This window comes from Eubalaena glacialis, chromosome 9 (genome assembly GCF_028564815.1).
Source record: "Eubalaena glacialis isolate mEubGla1 chromosome 9, mEubGla1.1.hap2.+ XY, whole genome shotgun sequence".
NCBI classification, from domain to species: domain Eukaryota; kingdom Metazoa; phylum Chordata; class Mammalia; order Artiodactyla; family Balaenidae; genus Eubalaena; species Eubalaena glacialis.
In genome coordinates, this window is record NC_083724.1 from 22,908,549 (window position 1) to 22,933,511 (window position 24,963).

General features: G+C 34.5%; 1 protein-coding gene across 1 annotated transcript in view; it reads left to right on the forward strand.

Annotated features, from left to right (window-relative positions):
- SHOC1 (shortage in chiasmata 1) overlaps nt 1–24,963 on the forward strand; it is a 93,930-nt gene that overhangs the window by 57,676 nt on the left and 11,291 nt on the right. The window contains exons 16-22 of the mRNA XM_061201036.1: nt 1,750–1,928; nt 10,957–11,029; nt 15,113–15,179; nt 16,862–17,040; nt 18,719–18,836; nt 20,029–20,140; nt 21,412–21,533. Of these exons, the coding sequence (XP_061057019.1) occupies nt 1,750–1,928; nt 10,957–11,029; nt 15,113–15,179; nt 16,862–17,040; nt 18,719–18,836; nt 20,029–20,140; nt 21,412–21,533 (850 nt within the window). The remainder of the gene's footprint in view (nt 1–1,749; nt 1,929–10,956; nt 11,030–15,112; nt 15,180–16,861; nt 17,041–18,718; nt 18,837–20,028; nt 20,141–21,411; nt 21,534–24,963) is intronic.

Consider the following 24,963-nt stretch of genomic DNA (forward strand, 5'->3'; position numbering starts at 1 on the left):
ACTCTACATTTTACCCTAGGATTAAGTGAGACCATTGAGAGCTATATACTTGAACTGAATTGTTTCCATTCCTCAAAGAAATGCCTTTACTAAATCAAACTTTGGCATTATTATTTGGCTACCTTGAGGAACACTTATAAAAGTAAAATCCTTGTTGGAAAACATAACTTCTTAAACCCTGGGTACCAAGCCATAGTGAGTAACCTTGCTGCCTTGGACATTTTTAGAAGAAGGCTTTCTCACTCCTCTAAACCTCTCAAAATCAAAGAGCAAGTTAGGTTGTCCTCCTTTCTTTCTTTGTGAATAGTGACAGAGGAAGAAAGGTCCATGTGGGTCTGGCTGCCTACCCTGGACCCAGAATTCTGTATTTTCTCCCAGCTTCCAATTTGCTTCTTCTCCCAAACTAGCAAGGTAATTAGTTTCAAGGTTAAAAGTATAGAGTTTCACTTCTGGGCTTTAACCCAGAAATAAATTCAGTATTGTGTAATGAGTACTGTAGTAGAGATACATAGTAATGGCACAAAGGATGGTGACTGTTAGCCTTTCAAGCTGAATTTTTTTTTAAATAAGTAGGAGTTTGCCAAGTAAATAAAGTATGAAAGGGTATTGTAGGCAGAATTAAGAGCCCAGAAGAATGACTTAGTAGGTGTATGACAAACGGTTCCATGTGGCTAAATTGAAGAGTACAAGGTGGAAAGCAAAGAGAGCTAAGCCTGAAGAAGTAAGAAAGAGCCAAATCATGAAAAGCCTTTTAAGCTACACAAAAGAATTCAGTCACTACTCTGTAAATAAAAGGGAACCATTGAAACAGGAAAGCTACTGGATTAGGTTTGTCTTTCAGAAGGTTACATATAATGGCAGTATGGAGAATCAGTGGGAAGTTTGGAGATTAGTAAGCAGAAAGAACATAAATCAGTCTCTAAATTGCCCATCATTCTAGCTGTATTAAAATAAAATTAGAATTAATATGTACATAGTATAAAAATATGAACATGAACATTAAATTTTTGATTTATTATTGTATTTATTGTCCAGATATTCATTGAATACCTGATCTACATAAGTTACTCTGCCAGGTGCTCTACTTCAGTAATTCACAAAATTCACTGTGCAGTAGAATCACTGGGAGAAGTTTTACACATAGGAATCCCTGGGACTCAATCTAGATTTCTTGAATTTGAACCTTCAAGGATAGGTCTCAGGATTCTGTGTTTAAAATTGCTCTTAGTGAGTCTGAATTTAGGCACTTCTGTTTTAGCAGCTACATAAATTAATTATGCTTAAATATCATGGATTATGAGAGCTTACAGACTAGTGAGGTTGTTAAGTCATATACATAAATAACCAGAAATCAAGTGCAAAGCTGTATCGATAGCATACCAAGAAAATCTCAGTGAAATGCATTACCACAGGACTTGCATGTAAGTGTAGATTCTAGGGTTTAGGAAGAAGGCAATAGCATTTAACAAGCCAGAAGGCAGGAAAGGATGAGAAATATTCAGAGAATATGTAGAGTATATCCAGTTATATTGGTATTATGTAGCTTAAAAATAGACATTTGCTACATATTTCTCAGCGTCACTTAAATTTAAGGTTTTCATTAGTTGCTATCTTTGATCAAAATCAGAAAAGTAGTAAAGGGAAATTTAACTGTCTCTGCTATGACCCTTACTTCCTTTTAGGTTTTTACCATGCAGTTTCTAAAAGAACAAAAAGACATGCTTTTTTTCCCACTTTTGTTTTTAACAGGATATTTGTCAAATGCAAAAGATATCTACAGAAGCATTTTAGGCTCCTATTTGGATGACATTTGGCGACAACTGGAGATTGTACAGTTTATTAGGGAAAAAAAGCCTGAAACCAACTACAAGATACAAGAATTGCAATGTCAGATACTAAATTGGATGCAAAGTGGACAGCAAATTAAGGTAAGTACTGAAATAAAGCAGATAACAGCAATCAGCTTATATAAGAATTGGATGTAAGATAAATTTTTGCATTTAATTTGAAATTATGAAATAGTATAGTATATACTATTTGGTCCCTTGACAGTTTTCTCCTTAAGTAAGTTAACAGGACAGAATAAGACCCAGAGAAGGGATCATTGGCATCATTATTTATATGTCTTGAATTTTTTAAATAATTTAATTTTTATTATACATAGTTTTCTGTGGATTAATCCTTTAAATCTCAAAAATTTTGTTTTCTACTTGTAAGTTCATGAACACATACCCAACAATAGAACTACAATAATTAATTTTTAGATATTGAGCCAGAATCTCATCTTATATAATTCTAAAAAAAAAAAAAAAAAAAAAAAAGCACTTGTTTATTCCTTGGATTATGTTGGAAATTTTTTGCCCACTCTACCTCAAGCATTGAACAAAATTTGCGTAAGTAAAGATTTAAGAGAAAATACTTCAAAAAACATTTTCAAGCAGAAAAGCATCTCAAAATCTTTACACTAAATCTGGAAACAAATTTGGCCTTTTTCTTCGTTTTCCTCTCTGTCCCTGCTGGGGATATTTTTATCCCCAACTCTATGGTTACTTGGGTAACTTGCCTAAGTCATTAAAACAAATTAAATCAATCAGTAAGAAATTTAAAATTGGGGAGTGATGTCAGCATCATAGCAGGAAGAGATGCTCTCTCGGCTCTCCCCTTCAATCTGCAACCAGGAAAACATCCACAACTCAACAAAAGGGCCTTTGCCCAACACACCAGGACACTGGAGAGTTCCACCCATCTGTACATGTAAAGATAGGTGGAATGGAACCCATAGAAGAGGCGGAACTGGAGGATCAGCATAGGCAGTGCCTGCAATTTTGGCCCCTGGGCTGCAGCAGGTGAACCCCAGTCCAGCAGAACCCAGTAGCAGCGAGGGCGGCTTCCCACATGACCCCGGCCTCCCACTTGCACTGGTACCCACAGCCACAGATAGCTGAGCAGCCGTGGCACGAGGCCTGTGACCCTGTCCCTCCAGCTCAGAGCCACCCACAGCTCTGGCGCCCCACCCTCCATCAGCAGTGGGTGAGCCCAGAAACCCAGGAGCACCAGAAAAGGAACGGCACACATGACCCCAGTTCCTCCTCCCGGCCTTCCTGCTCCTCCTGCAGTGGCAGAGCCTGTGACTCAAGGATCCCAAATGAGGCCACCATCCTAGTACTCAGGCAGTGACATCAGTAACACCAGAAACAGCAAGGCACCAACAACCCCAGAGGCACAAGCAGTGATAACAAATGCTTTGGGTGACCCCTCTGACGTAGACACGGAGGGTAGAAAGTGCCAATACTCACACACAACCAGAGGCAGCGCAGGTAAGAGAAAACAATGTGCTATAGTGCCACCTACTGGAAAATAAGAGAAAGGCTTCTATTTACAATGGAGAAAAGACAGCCTCTTCAGTAAGTGGTGCTGGGAAAACTGGACAGCTACATGCTAAAGAATGAAACTAGAACATTTCCCAACACCATACACAAAAATAAATTCAAAATGGATTAAAGACCTAAATATAAGGCCAGACACTGTAAAACTCTTAGAGGAAAACATAGGCAGAACACTCTTTGACATAAAGCACAGCAAGATCTTTTTTGATCCACTTCCTAGACTAATGAAAATAAAAACAAAAATAAACAAATGGGATCTAATTAAACTTAAGAGCTTTTACACAGCAAAGGAAACCATAAACAAAACAAAAAGACAACCCTTAAAATGGGAGAAAATATTTGCAAATGAAACAGCCGACAAGAGATTAATCTCCAAAATATACAAATAGCTCATGCAACTCAATATCAGAAAAACAAACAACCCAATCCAAAAATGGGCAGAAGATCTAAATAGACATTTCTCCAAAGAAGACATACAGATGGCCAAAAAGCACATGAAAAGATGTTCAACATCACTAATTAGGGACTTACCTGGTAGTCCAGTGGTAAAGAATCCACCTTACAATGCAGGGGACACAGGTTCAAAGCCTGGTCAGGGAACTAAGATCCCACATGCCACGGGACAGCTAAGCCCGCGTGCCACAACTACTGAGCTCACACGACTCAACTAGAGAGCCTACAGGCCCCAAACTACAGACCCCACGCACTCTGGAACCTGTGCGCCACAACTAGAGAAGAGAAAACTAGAGAGAAGCCCATGCGCTGCAACGAAGAGCCTGAAGTACCGCAACTAAGACCCAATGCAGCCAAAAATAAATAAAATAAATAATAAATAAATCTTTTTTAAAGTCACTAATTATTAGAGAAATGCAAATCAAAACTACAATGAGGTATCACCTCACACGGGTCAGAATGGCCATGATCAAAAGACCTACAAACAGTAAATGCTGGAGAGGGTGTGGAGAAAAGGGAACCCTCCTACACTGTTGGTGGGAATGTAAAGTGGTACAGCCACTATGGAGAACAGCATGGAGGTGCCTTCAAAAACTAAAAATAGAACTACCATACGACCCAGCAATCCCACTCCTGGGCATATACCCAGAGAAAACCACAATTCGAAAAGATACATGCACCCCAGTGTTCATTGCAACGCTATTTACAGTAGCCAGGACATGGAAGCAACCTAAATGTCCATCAACAGAGGAATGGATAAAGAAGATGTGGCACATATATACAATGGAATATTACTCAGCCATAAAAAAGAACAAAATAATGCCATTTGCAGCAACATGGATGGACATAGAGATTGTCGTTCTGAGTGAAGTAAGTCATACACAGAAAGACAAATATCATATGATACCACTTACATGTGGAATCTAAAAAAAGGGTATAAATGAACTTAGTTACGAAACAGAAATAGAGTCACAGATGTAGAAAACAAACATGGTTAACAGGGGATAAGGGGGGAGGGATAAATTGGAAGTTTGGGATTGACATATACTCACTACTATATATAAAATAGACAACTAATAATAACCTACTGTATAGCACAGGGAACTCTACTCAATATGCTGTAATGGGCTATATGGGAAAAGAATCTTAAAAAAGAATGGATATATGTATACGTATAACTGATTAAGTTTGCTGTATAACTGAAACTAATACAACATTGTAAATCAACTATACCTCAATGAAAATTTAAAAAAGAAAGAAAGGAATAGAAAAGATGGTGTGGAATTTGGAGCATGGCCAGGCCAGGAGTGCGATTTCTCTGGAATCCTCTGCCCCAGTCCCAGAGGATGCATTAGGTTTAAGGCAGAAAAATGACTGACAAATTACTAGGTCACTGAGTGTGAAATTTACATTTTTTGCTCCTTGCTTTCACCCATCCAATAATTGTATCGACCTAAACAGTAAAGATATTGCTATTGTCTTCTTTATTGCAGCACCTCTGAAAGGGGAACTGCTGTGTCTCAGTAGATTTTTTTTGCTGGATAAATCTTTTCCTTGTGATAAATAAATCTCCTAACAGGGTCTTATGTTTTTTTAAAAAAAGAGAAAGGTTTCTAATTTATAACTTGTTGGTTCATTAAAATCAAGTAGAAAAAATTATTTTTACCTAAAGAAGAAAGGTGTTCACTACTTCAGATATGTCAGCTGAGGAACAACTTATCCAGCACCATGAAGAACCACAGCAACACTGTATCACAAAAACAAAATGACAATTCAGCAGAAATCAAACTTAAAGTCATGGAATATTGCAATCTAACTGATAGAGAATTCAAAATAGCTGTCATGAAGAAATAACAAGCTACAAGAAAACTCAGAAAGGCAGTTCGATGAGCTCAGGAATAAAATTAATGAACAGAAGGAATACTTTACCAAAGAGACTGAAACTAAAAAAGAACCAAACAAATTCTGAAGCTGAAGAACTCAATAAATGAGATTGAGAATTCACTAGAAAGCATTGGAAATAAAGAAGACCATATGGAAGAAAGAATTATTGAGCTCAAATTTAGAAATCTAGAGATGGTACAGGTAGAAGAGGAAAAAGAATTAAGATATAAAAAAGGGGGAGATTTTATGAGCGTTATCTGACTCTTTTAGGAAGGGCAACATTAGGGTAATGGTTATCCCAGAAGAAGAAGAAACAGAGAAGGTAGCAGAGAGTTTATTTAAAGAAATAACAGCTGAGGACTTCCCAAACCTGGGGAAGGAACTGGATGTACAAGTCTATGAAGCTAAGAGAACACCTAATCACCTCAATGCAAAAGGATCTTCTCCAAGACACTGTCAAAAGTCAATGGAAAAGAATTTTAAATGCAGTCATTGAAAAAAGGATGCAACCTACAAAGGAATCCCTATTAGCGGATCAGCAGATTTCTCAGCGGAAACTCAACAGGCCAGGAGGGAGTGGAATGACATTCTCAAAGTACTGAAAGATAAAAACTGTCATCCAAGAATACTCTATCCAACAAAGTTATCATTCAGATATGAAGGAGAAATAAGGGCTTTCCCAGACAAACAAAAGCTGAGGGATTTTTATCAACACTAGACCTGCCTTATAAGAAATGTTGAAAGGAGCTCTGCTACCAGGAAAAAAAAGGCAAAAGTACACAAAACTTTAAGGTGATAAATAGATGAACAGAATCAGAAAATTGCAACTCTGTATCAGAATATGTTTTTAAATACTTTATTACAACATAAAGGTTAAAGGGAGAAATATCAGGAAAAAAACAATAGCTACTTCAATTTGGTGACTAATGCAATATAAAAAGGGATAATTTGAGACAAGAAAAACATAAAAGGGGAAAAGGAAAAGAAGGGAACCCATATAAGCAAATGAAGATAAGATGCTATCAGCAGAAAAAGGACTACTTTATCTATGATACATTTCACACAAACCTCTTGGTAACCACCAAGCATAAATCTAGAACAGAGACACAAAACATAAAAAAAAGAGGAAACTGAGAAAAACATAGAAAACCACCAAGCCAAAATGGCAGACAGAAACACAGGAAAAAGAAACAATGGAGATATAGAACAACCAGAAAACAAAAGATAGAATGGCAGTACTCAGTACTCATCTATCAATAATCACCCTAAGTGTAAATGGATTGGATTCACCAATCAAAAGACACAAAGTGGCTGGATGGATTAAAAAACAAGAGCCAACTATATGCTGCCTCTGGGAGACTCACTTCAGCTCTAAAGACAAACATAGGCTCAAAGTGAAGTGATAGAAGATGATACTCCAAGCAAACGACAGCCAAAAGAAAGCAGATGTAGCCATACTCATATCAGACAAAATACACGTTAAGCCAAAAAAAGGTAACAAGAGACAAGGAAGGACATTATATTCTGATAAAGGGGACAATTCATCAAAAAGACATAATAGTAAAACAAACAACAAAAAAAGACATAATAGTTAGTAATATCTATGCACCTAACATAGGAGCACTGAAATATATAAAGCAATTTTTAACAGACCTAAAGGGAGAAATTGGTGCAGCACAATAATAGGAGGGAACTTTAATACCCTACTTACATTAATAGATAGATCATCCAGACAGAAAGTCAACAAGGAAACAGTGGTCTTAAATGAAACATTAAACCAGATGGATTTGATAGATTGGTACAGGACATTCCATCCAAATGCAGCAAAATACACATTCTTCTCAAGCACACATGGAACTTTCTCAGGGGTAAACCGTATGTTGGGACACAAAACAAGTCTCAATAAATTTAAGAAGATTGAAATCATATCAAGCATCTTTTCTGACCACAACACTATGAGACTATAAGAATATAGCTGAAAACATCACAGATATGTGGAGACTGAACAACATGCTACTGAGCAACTATTGGGTCAATGAAGAAATCAAAGAAGAATTTTTAAAATACCTTAAGACAAATGAAAATGAAAATACGATATACCAAAATCTATGGGATGCAGCAAAAGCAGTACTAAGAGGGAAGTTTATATCAATACAAGCCTATCTCGAGAAACAAAAGTCTCAAATAAATCATCTAACCTTACACCTAAAGGAACTAGAAAAAAAATAAATGAAGCCCAAAGTCAGTAGAAGGAAGGAAATAATAAAGATCAGAGCAAAAATAAATAAAATAGAGACTAAAAAGACAATAGACGAGATCAGTGAAACTAAAAGTTGGTTCTTTGAAAAGGTAAACAAAAATGACAAACATTTAACCAGACTCACTAAGAAAAAAAAAGAGAAGGCTCTGATAAATAAAATTAGAAAATAAAGGAGAAAAATAACAATGGATACCACAAAAATACAAAGATTGTAAGAGAATATTCTGAATAGTTAGTAACCAACAAAGTGGACAACCTAGAAGAAATGAAGAAATTCTTAGAATCATGCAACCTTCCAAGACTGAATTATGAAGAAATGGAAAAATTGAATAGACTGATTTCTAGTAAAGAGATTAAAACAGTAATGAAACAAAAACCTCCTAAAAAACAAAAGCTCAGAATCAGATGGCTTCACAGGTGAATTCTACCAAACATTCAAAGAAGAATTAATATCCATCCTTCTCAAACTCTTCCAAAATATTGAAGAGGAGGGAATACTTTCTAACTCATTTTACAAGGCCAGCATTACCCTGATACCATTACTGACTAATATCTCTGATGAATATAGATGCAAAACTCCTTAACAAAATAGTAGCAAACCAAATACAATACATTAAAAGGTTCATATAGCATTATCAAGTAGGATTTATTCCAGGGATGCAAAGATGGTTCAATATTCTCAAATCAATCAGTGTGATACACCTTAGCAAAATGAAAGATAAAAAACATATGATCATCTCAATAGATGCAGAAAAAGCATTTGACTAGATTCAACACCTATTTATGATTTAAAAAACTCTCAATGAAATGGGTGTAGAAGGAGTGTATCTCAGCATGATAGAGGCCATATATGACAAACCCACAGCTAACATCATACTCAATGGTGAAAAGCTGAAAACTGTCCCTCTAAAATCAGGAACAAGACAAGGATGCCCACTCTCACCACTCTTATTCAATATAGTATTAGAAATTATAGCCAGAGCAATTAGATAGAAAAAGAAATAAAATGCATCCAAATTGGAGAGGAAAAAGTAAAACTGTCACTGTTGCAGGTGACATGATTTTATGTGTAGAAAACCCTAAAGACTCCACCAAAAAACTATGAGAAATGACAAAACAAATACAGTAAAGTTGCAGGGTACAAAATCAACATATAAAAATCTATTGCATTTCTATATGCTAAAAATGAGCTAGCAGAAAGAGAAATTAAGAAAACAATCCCATTTACAATCACAACAAAAAGAACAAAAAATACCTAGGAATAAATTTAACCAAGGAGGTGAAAGACCTGTACACTGAAAATTATAAGATATTGTTGAAGGAAATTAAAGATGCAAATAAATGGAAAGATATTCCATGCTCATGGATTGGAAGAATTAACATTGTTGAAATGTCCATATTACCTAAAACAATCTACATATTCAATGCAATCCCTATCAAAATCCCAAGGACATTTTTCCACAGAAATAGAACAAAAAATCCTAAAATTTATATGGAACCACAAAAGACCATAACTAGCCAAAGCAATCCTGAGAAAAAAGAACAAAGCTGGAGGCACCACAGTCCTTGATTTCAAACTACATTACAAAGCTATAGTAATCAAAAGAGCATGGTATTGGCAGAAAAACAGATACATAGGTCAGTGGAACAGAATTGAGAGCCCAGAAATAAACCCACACATATATGGACAATTAATTTACAACAAAGGAACAAAGAAGAAACAATAGAGAAAGGATTGTCTCTTCAATAAATGGTGTTGGGAAAACTGGACAGCCACATACAAAAAAAAAATTAGACCACTGTCTCACACCATACACGAAAATCAACTCAAAATGGATTAAGGATTGGAATGTAAGACCTGAAACGATAAAACATAGGCAGTACACTCTTTGACATCAGTCTGAGCAATATCTTTCTGGCTATGTCTCCTCAGGCAAGGGAAACAAAAGCAAAAATAAACAAATGGGACTACATCAAACTAAAAAGTTTTTGCACAGCAAAGAAAATCATCATCAAAATGAAAAGACAACTTATTGAATAGGAGAAGATATTTGCAAATTATTATATTCAATAAGATGTTATATCCAAAATATATAAAGAACTCATACTACTCAACAACAACTACAAAAAAAATTTTTTAATGGGCAGAGGAGCTTCATAGATATTTTCCCAAAAAAGACATACAGATGGCCAATAGGCACATGAAAAGATGTTCAACATCACTAATTGTTAGGGAAATGCAAATCAAAACCACAATGAGATATCACATCACACCTATCATAATGGCTATTATCAACAAGGCAAGAAATAATAAATATTGGTGAGGATTTGGAGAAAAGGGAACCCTCATACACTGTTGGTGGGAACATAAGTTGGTGCAGCCACTATGGAAAACAGTATAGAGATGCCTCAAAAAATTAAGAATGGAACTCCCATATGAACCATCTACCCCACTTCTGGGTATTTGACCAAAGAATACAAAAACACTAGTTTGAAAAGATACACCCTTATGTTCATTGCAGCATTATTTACAATAGCCAAGATATGGGAACAACCTATGGTTGATTTGTTGTCTCCACCCTGCATGCCCCCAAAACTGTAATGGTAAGTAGGAAAGTATAGCAGCAAATCATTGGTTTTCTCCAGCAATTCAAACCTGCCTGGGTTAAATTTAACACTTACAGTACAGGCAGAGACAACTTATATATAGTCACCTATATTGGAATTCTTGAGGAATGCTAAGAATGCCCTACCCCAAAATACTTTCCTCATTAATATTTGATCTTACCAGAATTTATTCCTTTGTGTTCAAGCACTGATATCTTTTGCAACACAAATATTTACTTTGCCACCTTATTGTCATTAGTTTCATGTAACCAATGAAGTTTGTTATTTTTGTCACTGTAGCAAAAAAATATGAAAAAGAATAATCATTCAGATATACATGTATATGAAATTCTTATTTTTGAACAGGTGCTGATTATAATAAGAATGGATTCAGATGGTGAAAAACATTTACTCATTAAAACCCTTAACAAAATAGAAGGTAGGGAGTTTTAAATTATGCTTCATTTGCTAACAAATGCTTGAATATATAAAAATGTACTGATCTAACCAAGTTTTTAATTAAGATATGATTAACACACCATAAAATTCATACTTTAAAAATATATAATTCAGTGGGATCTAATCAGTTTTTAAATCAATGTGGACTATATTAGTCTGCAATATAAATGTACTACAATGTACTTATATGTACATTATCATTACTGTTAATTATTATTACCAATTGACACCTTTTATTGTCTACTAATCGCTAATATTATGGACTACTTACAACTCTATGAATAGGTTTTATTAAGTCAATTTTTACAAATGAAGAAACTAAAATTCATAAAAGTGATGTATCACGCCAAAATCACAGGTAGTAAGTGAAGGAATCAGGATTTGAACCTAAGTCTCTCTTGTTCCAGGGTCATTTTTCAACTCTTCTACCCACTACTGCCGCCTCTGCCAACCCTTTCCACCTTGTGCTGTGGAACCCATTGCTAAGATGTAAACTTTTCTCCTTCTTCATCTCCTAGTCTTAAGTGAAACCCAACTTTCCCTAGATGATAATGCTTCCCCTGTATCCCTTTCATATAGAAGCTGATAATTTTCTCTCTCTATGTATAGGGATGAGAAGGCCATTTCTTGCTTTCCATTATCCTTTCCAAAACTTTATTCCTCCATCCTTTGAGGTTATGCCATATTGCCTTGTCCTTCTCTGCTACCCCACAATCATCCATGGACAGTTTTGCACCTGGTCCTGCCATTATCCTAGGTGTCTTTAATGTGAATGATTCATTCAACACCCTGACCTTTTAGTTTCATTGGCCTTCGCAACAAATATGATATTCACTCCTTCACTTTGCTATCGACCTTGTGATAATACAGAACTGTCCTGCCTCTAAACTTTAAACTCTGATACATTGTTCTCTGTCTACAGCTACCTCTAGCTCTTTCATGATCTTCAGCATTCTAGAGATTTATAAATTGTCAACTCCTTTTTTCATTTTTTTCTCCTTCCAGAATTGGTGATGGCCATCACTTTAATCAGTCTTGTTCTTCTATTGTATTGATACCTTCCATTTAAACTTCAACCCTCAATCAATCAAGATTTAATCTCTCTATCCTACACCTGAGCTGCTGATCATTACTGGAGAAAATCAGATAGATTTGTACCACTACAAAATCAGGTTCTCTGAACTTATAAGGGCTTTTAATAATTCTTAACAATCTTTCTATATGTTCTTAGTTCCCATTCCTATCATACTAATGGCTGTACCATAAACCCCTACCATGCCACTCATCCCCTCATTTTGAGAAGGGAATTATGCCTTCTAACGTCCTTTAGTCCAGTAATAATCCTCCTTAGTTTCATCTTCCCCACCATCTACAAACTTACATTTATTTCTTCTATTCTTTTATCTTTCCTCCTTTCTCTACAGAGGAGGTGAATCTCCACCCTTTGAAAACCAATCTATCACTTGTGCTGTGGATCCCATCTCTTCATGCAGTCCCAAACATTTTGTTCCATCAGTTATTTCCCAGCCAGCCTTCTTCTCTAATGACTCTTTCTCTTAATCTTTAAGCCTTCCAGTCTTAAAAATAAAATAAAATACCACCCTCAACCTGTGTCAACCTTTATTTATTCTCTTCCCTCTATGAACTGCATCTTTTGTCATCTCCCAAAATATTTCTTTGCTCTAACCCTACCAAACTATTTATCATGCTGTTTCCTATCTCCATGCCTTTACACTTCCTGTTCCTGCTATCATAATGCTCTTCTCTCTTCTTTAGGAAGCTAACTCCTACACATCCTTTAAAAATTAGTTAAAACATTTGTTTAGGAAAACTTGATTTAAATACTTTCCCTCTCTACGCTCAGGGTATTATGTGCATCCTTCTAAGGCACTTCTTACCATCCTGGGCTATAATAACTGATTATCTTGTCTGTTTTCCTCACTAAAATTTCAGCTTCTGGAAGGTAATGACCATGCCCTGATTTGTATCTCCAGCATCCACAAAAATGCCTGGAACATGGAAGGCACCTCATAAAGATTTATTGAATAAATGAATGAGCTAATGAATACCTCCCTATATACCCTACTTAGACTAAGACTAGTGAGAAAGATTTAACTGAAATATATGCAAGTATTGTGACAAATATCTGCTTCTCTTAGTAAACTATTAAAACATATCAATAGTAATGTGAGAATGGAAACTCTTTTAAGCAGAGCCTTATACGGTGCTATTTCTTGACGATGTTATCATGTGCTAGAGTCCAAATTTTCAAGCATGGATCTTATTATTTCGTTCAGTTTTCCAGTCCTGGGAAGATGAATTCATATTTACCAAATCACAAGATCCTTACTAGTACCAAAATGCTAGAGCAATACGTAACAATTGTGGAGCTGAAGCTGCACAGTTGTCTAGACAACCAGGGTAATTGGAAACTTTTTTTTTTTTAATTGGGGTATAGTTGCTTTACAATGTTGTGTTAGTTTCTGCTGTATTGCAAAGTGAATCAGCTATATGTATACATATATCCTCTCTTTTTTGGATTTCCTTCCCATTTAGGTCACCAAAGAGCACTGAGTAGAGTTCCCTGTGCTATATAGCAGGTTCTCATTAGTTATCTATTTTATACATAGTAGTGTATATTGCGCTGACCAATGTTAGCATTATAAAACAAAGGGGGATGTATGTATATGTATAACTGATTCACTTTGCTGTACACCTGAAACTAACACAACATTGTAAATCAGCTATACTCCAATAAAAATTCTAAAAAATAAATTTTAAAATATTAATAAGACAAAGGGATTTGGATAACCAAAGGAATATTTTTGTGAAGAAGCTGAGGAAATATTCCTGCCCCACAGAAAAGAATACTTAAACCTACTTAATGAGACACATTTTCCTTTGATGTCACGTAAGATATATTGGCAAATTATTGCTGTATATATATCGGTTCTTATGTAGGTTTCATGCCAGACATTCCTATTTCTCTTGACATTTGGGATTATATCATTACTACTCTTATTGTTTTGTTTCAACAAGGTCTGCTGACACAAAAATATTGACTCTATATACTGAAAAATGTTCTTACTCTCTTTGTAACTGGCAACTATCCTCTGTATCTAGAAGCTAGGCCTTTTTTTCTGTCTAGTGTTAGAAAATAAAGATGTGGTTCCATCGTTCCATGTGTTTGAAAGATCCTACTAATGTGCTCAGAACGTAATCTGCTTTGGGATCAAAGCTAGTACAAACCACTTAAGGAGATTAGGTTTTAAATAATATGACCTCATAAATTACAAAAGAGAAATACTACTAACTCCATTCTTATTATCACCAAAACTACTGTCATATCAAATAAACATGAAATTATTAAACATTACTCTGCCATTATTACATCACACCTTTGGGAACTCTACAGTTGACAAAAGTTCACTAATAGAGTATAGAATTTATTTTAACTAGAATTAGCTACTCTTAAATCAATTATGTCTACCAAAAATAAACTGTATATGTGGGTATAATAAAATTTTTAAGTTTATTATATTTTGTTTAAAATATAACATAAATAATATAAGTAATTTAAATGATAATTGAGAAGCAGGAGTGAATCTACAAAACAGGTAGTGTCCAGGAAGTCTTCCTTTTCTTATACAGCAAGGAGAAAGGAAAAAAAATTCCTACCAGACTGAAATATAGTCTCTTGCTGTTTAGTTATGTACTTAAATTTTTGGCTAGAAAAAAGGTAAAATCTACCATAATTTTTAGCAAAATAAAATGAACTGCACAGAATTGGTGAGTGTTTAGTTATCTTAACATGAAGTTTTTGATCCATTTTATTATTTTACATAATAAATTCAGAATTTCCAGGCTTATATACACACAACATACATACACACCAGAAACAGTGCCCATGGCTCAAACTTTCTGATTCCCTAGACTTAGAAAAATAATCCTTGTTCACAGATCTTTAATTCATTTTTATGGTAGTGAAATATATGACACACCTAACAATATATATGAACAAAATATTGAAAAAAACTTTTTGTATTACTCTTTTTTCCAACAGGTTTGACACTGACTGTCTTACATTCGAACAAAAAAGATTTTCTGGAATCCAAAGGTGTTTTAAATGGGTAAAAACATATTTGTTCATCTATGGGGAGGAGACATACCAGTTCCACAGGAAAAGTGCAGTTTCTCCTAGAACTTAACTTTTTAAACAGTTTTCTTAAAACCAATTTTTAAAAATTTATTTATTTATTTATTTATTTGGCTGCGTCAGGTCTTAGTTGCGGCACATGGGATCTTCGTTGCGGCGTACGGGTCTTTTCGTTGAGGCACGTGGACTTCTCTAGTTGCAGTATGTGGGCACCAGAGTGCACAAGCTCAGTAGTTGCAGCACGCGGGCTTAGTTGCCCTGCGGCATGTGGGATCCTATTTCCCCAACCAGGGATTGAACCGACGTCCCCTGCATTGGAAGGCAGATTCTTAACCACTGGACCACCAGGGAAGTCCCAAAAAAGGTTTACTAAAACCTGAAATTAATCAATGTCTCTACTCTCTTCCTGAAAAATGCTTTAACTAAGTTTATTGCCTTGTGTATTATGTATTATTGTCGTCCAGAATTTTAGTTCAATCTTTCTTTAGTATCTCCAAATTATCATTGTTATTGTTAGTGACAGTACAAGTAGTACCTATTTAGACTTACACTTGTTTTTTTTTTACCAGTGTTTTTGCTCAGCATTGTTTCTTATATTTTCTTCATTCCTTTTGAGTTTCCTTCTTCTTGTAGTACATCACGTAGAAATTCTTTCAGTGAGAGCCTGCTAATAATAAATTTAGTGTTGACTTGTCTAAAAATGTTTTTATTTTGCCTTATTTTATGTGAAATTATTTCTAGATAGAAAGCAGCAGTAGAGAATTTTAATTATAGTAAATGCTATGTTATATGAAATTCGAAGATGGGAAAGATAAACTTATGATATTTAAGTACCTATCTTTTTGTTGTTGTTAAATCACTTATGAAGCCCATTGAGGAAAAAAAAAGCCATTTCAAAGTCGTCAGGTAGGGACTTCCCTGGTGGCACAGTGGTTAAGAATCCACCTGCCAATGCAGGGGACATGGGTTCGAGCCCTGGTCCAGGAAGATCCCACATGCTGCGGAGCAACTAAGCCTGTGCCCCACAACTACTGAGCCTGCACTCTAGAGCCCACGAGCCACCACTACTGAGCCCGCGTGCCGCACCTACTGAAGCCTGCACACCTAGAGCCCATGCGCCACAACAAGAGAAGCCACCGCAATGAGAAGTCCATGCACTGCAACGAAGAGTAGCCTCCTTTCGCCACAACTAGAGAAAGCCCGCACACAGCAACGAAGACCCAACACAGCCAAAAATAAAAATAAAAAATAAAATAAATAAAAAAAGTAATCAGGTAATATTCTATTATATAGATTCTCAAAGATTAAAATCTCACATTTATAAGAAAATGAGGTTGATTTTTCATGGTGATTTGTGTATTACTGATAAGACTCAGGTAATAAAATAGGGTCCCTTGCATATGAGGATGTGAAATAGTCCTCAGTTTTTTTATATCCTGGTTTGTTTGTTTTTTCTAAGTATGACCATCAAAAAGAAAGATAAAAAGAGATTAGCACAATTGGAAAACAAGTCAACAGAAAATACGCCAGTGTCCTTCCAAGATAAGTACGCATAGATTAGAGAAGAATAAAATAGCCAAAACAGTCATCTTTTAGCATTCCAAGTGTATAATGACACAAGACTAATTCTATTTTCTTGGCTTTTTTTGTCTTCAGTACAAGTTTCTGTGCAGTTGTGCACAATCAATATATTGGAGCAGATTTCCCCTGGAGTAATTTCTCATTTGTGGTGGAATACAATTTTGTAGAAAACTCTTGTTGGACTGAACATTGTGAAAAATTGAATATTCCTTACTTGGCCTTTAAAGTGATTCTTCCAGACGCAGTTTTAAAGAGTAAGGATATAAACTAAAATTCCTTTTTTGTTCCATTAGCATGAAAATTTTCTGCTTTCTATTTCTGATCTATGGAAAGAGAATAAACTATAGCATTAGAAGACTTGAGTTCAAGCTCTCACCTCACCACCAACTGTGTGACCTTGAGCAAGGCCTTTAACTATCTCTTTCCTCATATTCCTCTTTTGTAAAATAGCCTTTACTGATTCTATTTGTCTTCATCCCTTTAGCTTCTAAATTTTACTTATAATAGCACTATTAAATTATAATTATATCTAATCTTAATCTGACTTTTATGCAACAATATTTTTATTGAGTTTTAGGGAAAAATATGTCATAGTATGTTGACTGACACAGAGAACTTTTAATACATAACAAAAAATTATGCACAAATGCTTGGCAAAGAGTCTAAACCACTTTGCATAGCATTTGGTTTCTTTGTATTTCTCAGTAACGCTTCACATGACTAAGGTTGTGAATTCTCAGATCCATTAAATTAAAAAGCCTGTATGTTTTTAGTCCCAGTGCATCTCTCATTCAAAACTTGCCATAAGTCACTTTCCATCCACCTCAAGTATGAGTAGGAAGTTTGAATTCTGAGATATTCCAACTCAATTCTAAAAATACAGTAACCATAATTATTACTTTGGAATCTTTGATATGGAGATTTAAGCGTTAACGTCATTAAATAATTAAAACATGGGTTCAATAAAGGATAAAAGTTAAACATTCATCTTTAAACTGAATTTATTCAACCAATTCTTTATTTGGGTCATTTATAATGCTTCAATTTTCTACTGTTATACCACAAGATTTATAGTAGTTTATATATCTTATATATCTTTATGTACTTGTTCTAAGAAGTAAAAATTCCAGGGTAAAATGAATTGCTGGTTCAAAGGTATACACACATTTATATATTGCCAATAGCTTTCCAGAAATTCTATCCCAATTTATGTTTATGCAGAAAGTGTGAGAGAATCCTTTCCCTCATAGTTTTACTATGAGTAGGTATTATTAATCTTTTAAATTTTTGAAAGGATTAGAGGCAAATAATATTTTATAGTTGTGTTAATTTGCATTTCTTTGATTATCCATATCATTTCATAAATGAATTGATCTTGTATAGCCATTCTTTTATAAATTACCTGTTTATGTCCTTTGTCCACTTATTTGTTGAGGTATATGACCTTTTTCCTATTGATCTGTAGCATTCCCTATGGATTATTGTGCATAATTTTAAATTTTGATGTAAATCAGTATATATATTTACACAGGAAATGTCCAATATGTACTAATTGAATAAAGCAGATATTAACATTCAGGTAGAGTATGATCCTGTTTTTTCTTTTCCTTATTTTTTCAAGTGAATGTACATGTGTAAGTATGGACAAGCAAACATATAGAAAAAAGTGTGGAAGTATGTGTTAAACTCTGTTTTTAGTATATAGTAGTTTTAATAAATTCTATTAACTATTATTTCTAGGAGTAGAATAACATATGATTTTTATTTTATTCTTCAGACCTTTCTTTATTCTGAATTCATATTTTTACAATGAATGTTTTATTTTTATACTACTCCCTTGAGCATACACCTGTTATTCTCATGTTTAGTAAAAAGAGAAAGAACCGAGGGATGAGACAAAAGAGAAATATTTATAAATTTTTTCATATTTAGGAAGCACCTTGCTGGATAGTTTTGGTGGTTTTCTTTTGGAAATTCAGATTCCATATGTGTTTTTTGCATCTGAAGGACTTCTTAATACTCCAGAAATACTTCAGTTGTTAGAATCCAAGTAAGTTATTGATTTCATAACTCAGGAAAGATATATATACCCTAATTGGCTAAATATTATGCTATATATGTGGCACTATTTCTTTCTGATTCAAGCCTGGAATTATATCACATAGCAATAGTTTTCCATAGAGTTTATGTCAACTTATACTTCTCTCCCTATAGTACACCATCATAATTATTGAATATTGTCTTTTTTTGGTTATATATCAATTTTGTGGAGAAAAAATAGTAAATTATTATTTCAATTCATATTTTAATTGCATTTCTTTTGTTACCAGCAAATATGAGCATTTTATGTTGGGGCTGTTTTCTGTGAATTACATGGTCATGTCTTTGGGTCATTGATATTATTGAGAATGAGTATTCTTATTTAGAGGACTTTAAATACTGACTAGGAAAGAAGATTATGAAGTTCTAAATGAATTCTCAAGTTTTTAGACCTTTAGTTCTAACATCATACCAACACGGAGCATTTTTAAATGATCTAAAACACTATCATAGCATACAAGTTGTCACAGGAAGGTTAGACATTGGGCTATATATCAAGGAAAGATAATTATGCTGTGACCTTCGTTAAAATGCAGATCTATTTTCCATGCTTTTGTTTTTATATCTTAAGGCTGTGGGGCATTCACAGAAAACTGTGAGCTTATAAAAGATAGTTTAAATCTAGGCAACTTTTCAGGAGAAAAAAGAAAATTCTGATAAATGCGGAATGTTTTAGTCTCATAACACAATGTTTTAATTTCATGAATTATTACTTACGGAGCCAGAATAAATTGGTCAAGACATTTATAATAGGGGAATTCCCTGGCAGTTCAGTGGTTAGGACTCCGCACTCTCACTGCCGGGGGCCCAGGTTCAGTCCCTGGTGGGGGAACTAAAATCCCACAAGCCGTGTGGGTGCGGGCAAAAAAAAAAACCCCAAAAAACAAACAAACAAAAAAGACATTTATAATAGTATCATGTACAGTAATATTTAGCAAAATACCTAAGGCAACACATATCTCAACTAATTTGTCATAAACTGAATAATTCATAATTTCATTCCTCAAATTTCTTAAGTAGAATAAATTGAGGTATGAAACTTGAACAGTAGTTCAAATAATTTAATATGCAGGAGGACAATAAAGTTTTTCTTAAAGAATTTTTCTTAGCCATCTGTCACCCCAAAATATTATATTTTACAGATATAATATCACATTGGTGGAGAGATGCTGCAGTGAGTCATTGAAACTCTTTGGAGGTACAGAGCATTATGTAGTGGTGACAATTGATGAGGACACCACCATAATTTTGCAGGTAAAACTATACAATAAAAAATATAAATCAAATATATTAAAATACATGTGTAACCATGTAATCTATTAGCTTTAGAGAGCTTAACTATAATCTACTCATGATTTCTTCCAAAACTTTGCAAATGGGCCATAAGTGCTAAAATCATCACCATGGAAAATGGCTATTACCAAGCTTTTTCAATGCCTTGTAATTTTTGACATACTTTAAGAAGATAGAGCAAATATAGTGTCTTTAATATTATGTATTGACCTTTTTAAAAATACATTTATAGAATAATTATAGTGTTGAAAACTTTAAAAATCAAATTCTAGCCACTGTGTTTCTTAAAAGGAGGTAACATATTAATCTGTAATTGGTAATACGAGATTTCCTCTAAAGTAAGTGGGGATTGCCTATAAATTAGTCAGTTTTTAAAGAGAGAGAGAAAATCTCTTCAAAAATCCATATATTTTGGAATTTAAGATGTATGAATCTCCCTGATATGTTTGCTTGATTGGAGTACAAATTACAAAGAAATTAATTTAATAGTGTGGGAGTGGAGAGCAGAAAGCAGTTTGATGGTATGGAGTATAAATTAATGGCACGTATTATGGTAAGGAAGAAGTCTGATTTGACAAGCAAATGTTAATACTATAAGAATTATATGACGGAAACAAAAAAGCTCTGTTAGAAAGATTCTTATGGAATATTGTGTCTTGCATATTTAAGGTTATTAAATAACAATTATTTGTGGGAGGGAAATCCTGTTTGGGAAAACTTTTTTAATCCATGCTTACATAACTTACTGTTAGAATAAAATACTTCTTGAATTATTCACTCTATCAAAAATTAATATTGTTAAAGGAAAAAAGGGATTCTAGATCATTAGACATTCCTATAAGTCCATTAACTGCTGCTTTTTCATCTTCCTTAAGTAAGCATTAAGTGCAGATTATCCCATGGGTTTTTGTCCTTAAGAGTAGCCAGATCCCTGTCTACAAAGAACTTTGCCCAGATAGGAGCACTCTGTAGACTGCTTGCTTCATGTCTAGGACTTTGGGAGATTCATGAACCCTCCTTGCTGAGGCTATCATTAACCGTTTTACAACTACTGTAGCTTTTCCCCTACTACTTCCAGTGTGACTTTAATTTTTCCATAAAATGGGAACCCATACCCATGCTTCTTCTCAAGTTATAATTTATATATCATAGATTCTAGAAATATGGCAACAATAATTTCGTAACAACTGGTCAACCTAGTGAATCTTTTTATTTTATTTATTTTCTGGTAGGACCTAGAAGAATTAAACTGTGAGAAAGCATCAGACAATATCATTATGAGACTGATGGCATTATCATTCCAGTACAGCTATTGTTGGATAATTTTATATGCCAAAAAACCATTAAACTCAGAGTAAGTAAACACGTCTCCATCCAAAGTCACATATATATCTTTTAAGTTATTCCATCTTCTTCTTTGAATAAAAGTAGCTATGTAAATTTTCCTCTTGCTCATCTAGTTTGCTTTAAGTAAGGGATTCTCAAGGTGAAGGCATGCCCTTAGGAAAACAAATCGGAATTTTGGAGATGATACATTTCCCCTGGACAGTCAGTGCAAATCATGCTCCCCTCCTCTACCTCACTAAGAATTGCTGCTGTGTTTCACTTTTTATTAATTTTTAATTCTGGACTCGTCTGTTAAAAAATGTCATTCTTAAATCACTTCTCTCTAAAATTTTATTAGATATACCAACTAACTAGCATCTTACTATACTTTCTTTCATTGATGTGCTTAACTGAAAAATTGTCCCCCAAATCCACGCCAAGACACTGGCTCAAATTATCATTATATGTCTCTCCTTTCCCTCATTCTAAATTTTATGAACGTACTGCTTTCACTTTCTCCTTTTATTCTTTGCAATCTGGCTTTTCTCTCTATCTCTATACTGATCTCTATCTCTCAGATGTCACTCATCATTTGTGACTTTCTTATGATCATATCCAAAAATATTTTTATCTTTCACTGCTCTGAAGTATTTAAGACTATTGTCAGTGCTTTCTGTCTTGAAACTCTTCAGTTCCATGGCACTTCAATGTTTTTGATCTTCTACCTCTCTACTTCTTCTCTGTCTTTACCTCTTCTTCCTTGTCCCAGTCTCCAGATAGATATGAAATCTCTTTTTTTCTTCTATTTTGTCCATTAAAAATCTTATCCTCTCCCATAGCTTCAGTTATCATCTTTCTGCATGTAATTATTATATTTCTATCTGCAGCTGCAGTCTCTCTTTGAAATTCCTGACATAATATCTCTAATTTTCTATATAATATTTCCACTCTGATATTCCACAGGCTCTCAAAGTTAACATAGTATGAGTTCATTTTATTCTCTATTCCCTCCAAAACTGTATCTCCTCTTTTCTGCCCTTTAGCTATTTATGACCATTGCCTTTCTTTTAGTCATCAAAACTGGAAAACAAATCCTATAGATTCAACCACTGGACTTTCATCTCTTCCCTCGCTCTATTTATATTACCAACATCTTAGTTCAGTTTCTCATTATTTTATGTGGACTATTATAACAAACGGTTTTCCCACCTCCAGATGACTCTCAACATTACTCTCCATAATCTGTCATACACTCAATTAATATTCCTAAAACCAGGCTCTTATTATTTCACTCTGATAAAACACCTTCACTGACTTCCCCATTATTTACTGAATATATACAGACTACTCACCCTAATATTCAAAGTCTTTGGCATATAATCCTAACCTATATTTTCAGGCTTACTTTTCACTGCTTTCCATTTCAATCAAAAGTTCTGCTCATTGGCTTGCAAACATCCTCCTTGCTTTCCTACTTCTACTTTTGCTCATACAGTTCTCTCTTCCTACGATATTCCTTCCTTCCTCCAGCTATTCCATCTGGTGAAATTGTGCCTATTTTTCAGGACCTACCTACTTTTTCTAGTCAACCTTTCTTCAGTATCCCCCACTCATGCATATAAACAGATATTTAGTTGTAACCTTTTCAACCTTCAAACTCCTTAGCTCCCTGTTTTCTCCTCATCTTTGGTATTATCGTATTTTGTTTTGTATTATCATTTTGGGGCACTTGCCCTACAGCAATGACCACATTGCTTTCATATGATAGATGCTTGGTAAATACTCCTTGATTGAATGAATGAATCTTCCCAACTAAATTGCACACTAGCCTTATTCACTTTTTAATCTCTACAATACTACATTACACATACCACATCATAGTAGAAGTTTCAAAAATATTCTTTAGTTATTAGATAAGGTACAGATATCTTATCTTATTTAACATTATATTATCTGTGTGATTTTTTTCCATTATTGACTTTCTTGTTTGACTCCATTTTTGTTTATCTTACTGTACCAAGCTCTTTGTATAAAATTATTATTATCATGTGAGGATAAGTGTAAGTTAGAATGTAAGAATACAAACAACTTGGTTCTTATTCCTTCCTCTATTAACAATAACCTCTAGTAGTCACTTAACATAGTTTTTCCTTTCTACCAGAACTGAAAAATTAAAATAATTATTCAGTTCTAACGGGGGGATGGGAAAGCTGGGACGAAGTGAGAGAGTAGCATTGACATATATACACTACCAAATGTAAAATTGATGGCTAGTGGGAAGCTGCTGCATAGCACAGGGAGATCAGCTCGATGCTTTGTGACCACCTAGAGGGATGGGATAGGGAGGGTGGGAGGGAGGCTCAAGAGGGAGGGGATATGGGGATATATGTATACTTATAGCTGATTCACTTTGTTGTACAACAGAAACTAACACAACATTGTAAAGCAATTATACTCCAATAAAGATATTTTAAAAAATTATTCAGGTCTAAAATCTTCATTTTGAAGATTAATAAAGGCTGTAAAGCATTTTAAGCTTTATCAAGAACTTGGAAGTATTCTGGATAAATAATTGATTTGAAATTTTTTAAAGTTGTTTTTAGATTAGTATCCACCTAGAGGTGCAATTGAAGTACAAGAGATAACAAGAGGAGATTTACACTTATTTTTATCCAGATGTTCATGAAAAAAATTAATTATGTAACACTCTGAGATTGTTTCGTGTTCAGGCTAGAATTATCATTTATTCACAATAATATATTATTATAAAATGTAATTCTGTTCAGACTTCTAGGTATCTCGGTTTCATATTTTTAGATCATTGGAACATTTTTAAAGTATCTTAATCAACTGACCAAATGAGGAGAATTGAAAATACAAAATAAAATTTTTTAATTACTTTAGTAGTTCATGCCATTAGTTCCTGTTTGAGAAAATGTGTCAGGAGTCCCCAAGACAACCCCCAAGTTGATGATTTGTTAGGAGTATTCACAGCGCTGAAAATATTCTTTACTCAAAGCAAATTCAGCAAAGGGAGAAAGGGCGTGGATCAAAGTCCAGAGGAAACTAGGAGGAAGCTTCCGAGAGTCCTCTCCTAGGAGAGTCACACAGAACATGCTTAACTTCCCCAGCAACGAGTTGTGATAACGTTTGTAAAATGTTGTCTACCAGGGAAACTCGCCAGACACTCAGTGCCCAGGGCTTTTATTAGGAGCTAGTCACAAATCAAAACTCTAGATTCCAAAAAGAAAGCAGGTGTTCAATAGAAACCACATTGTTTGAACAAACAGTTTAGGCACAGTGTGTCTCTCTTATCAGCCACTCTTTTGAAAAGAGCTTACCTGAGAAAGAAGCCAACAGAGGAAAGAAGAGCAAAGAGATTAAGAGAGCCATTGTCTCAATGACATTGTTTGAGTCCCTAGATCCAAAAATGTCTTCTCCTGGACCCCTTAGTAATA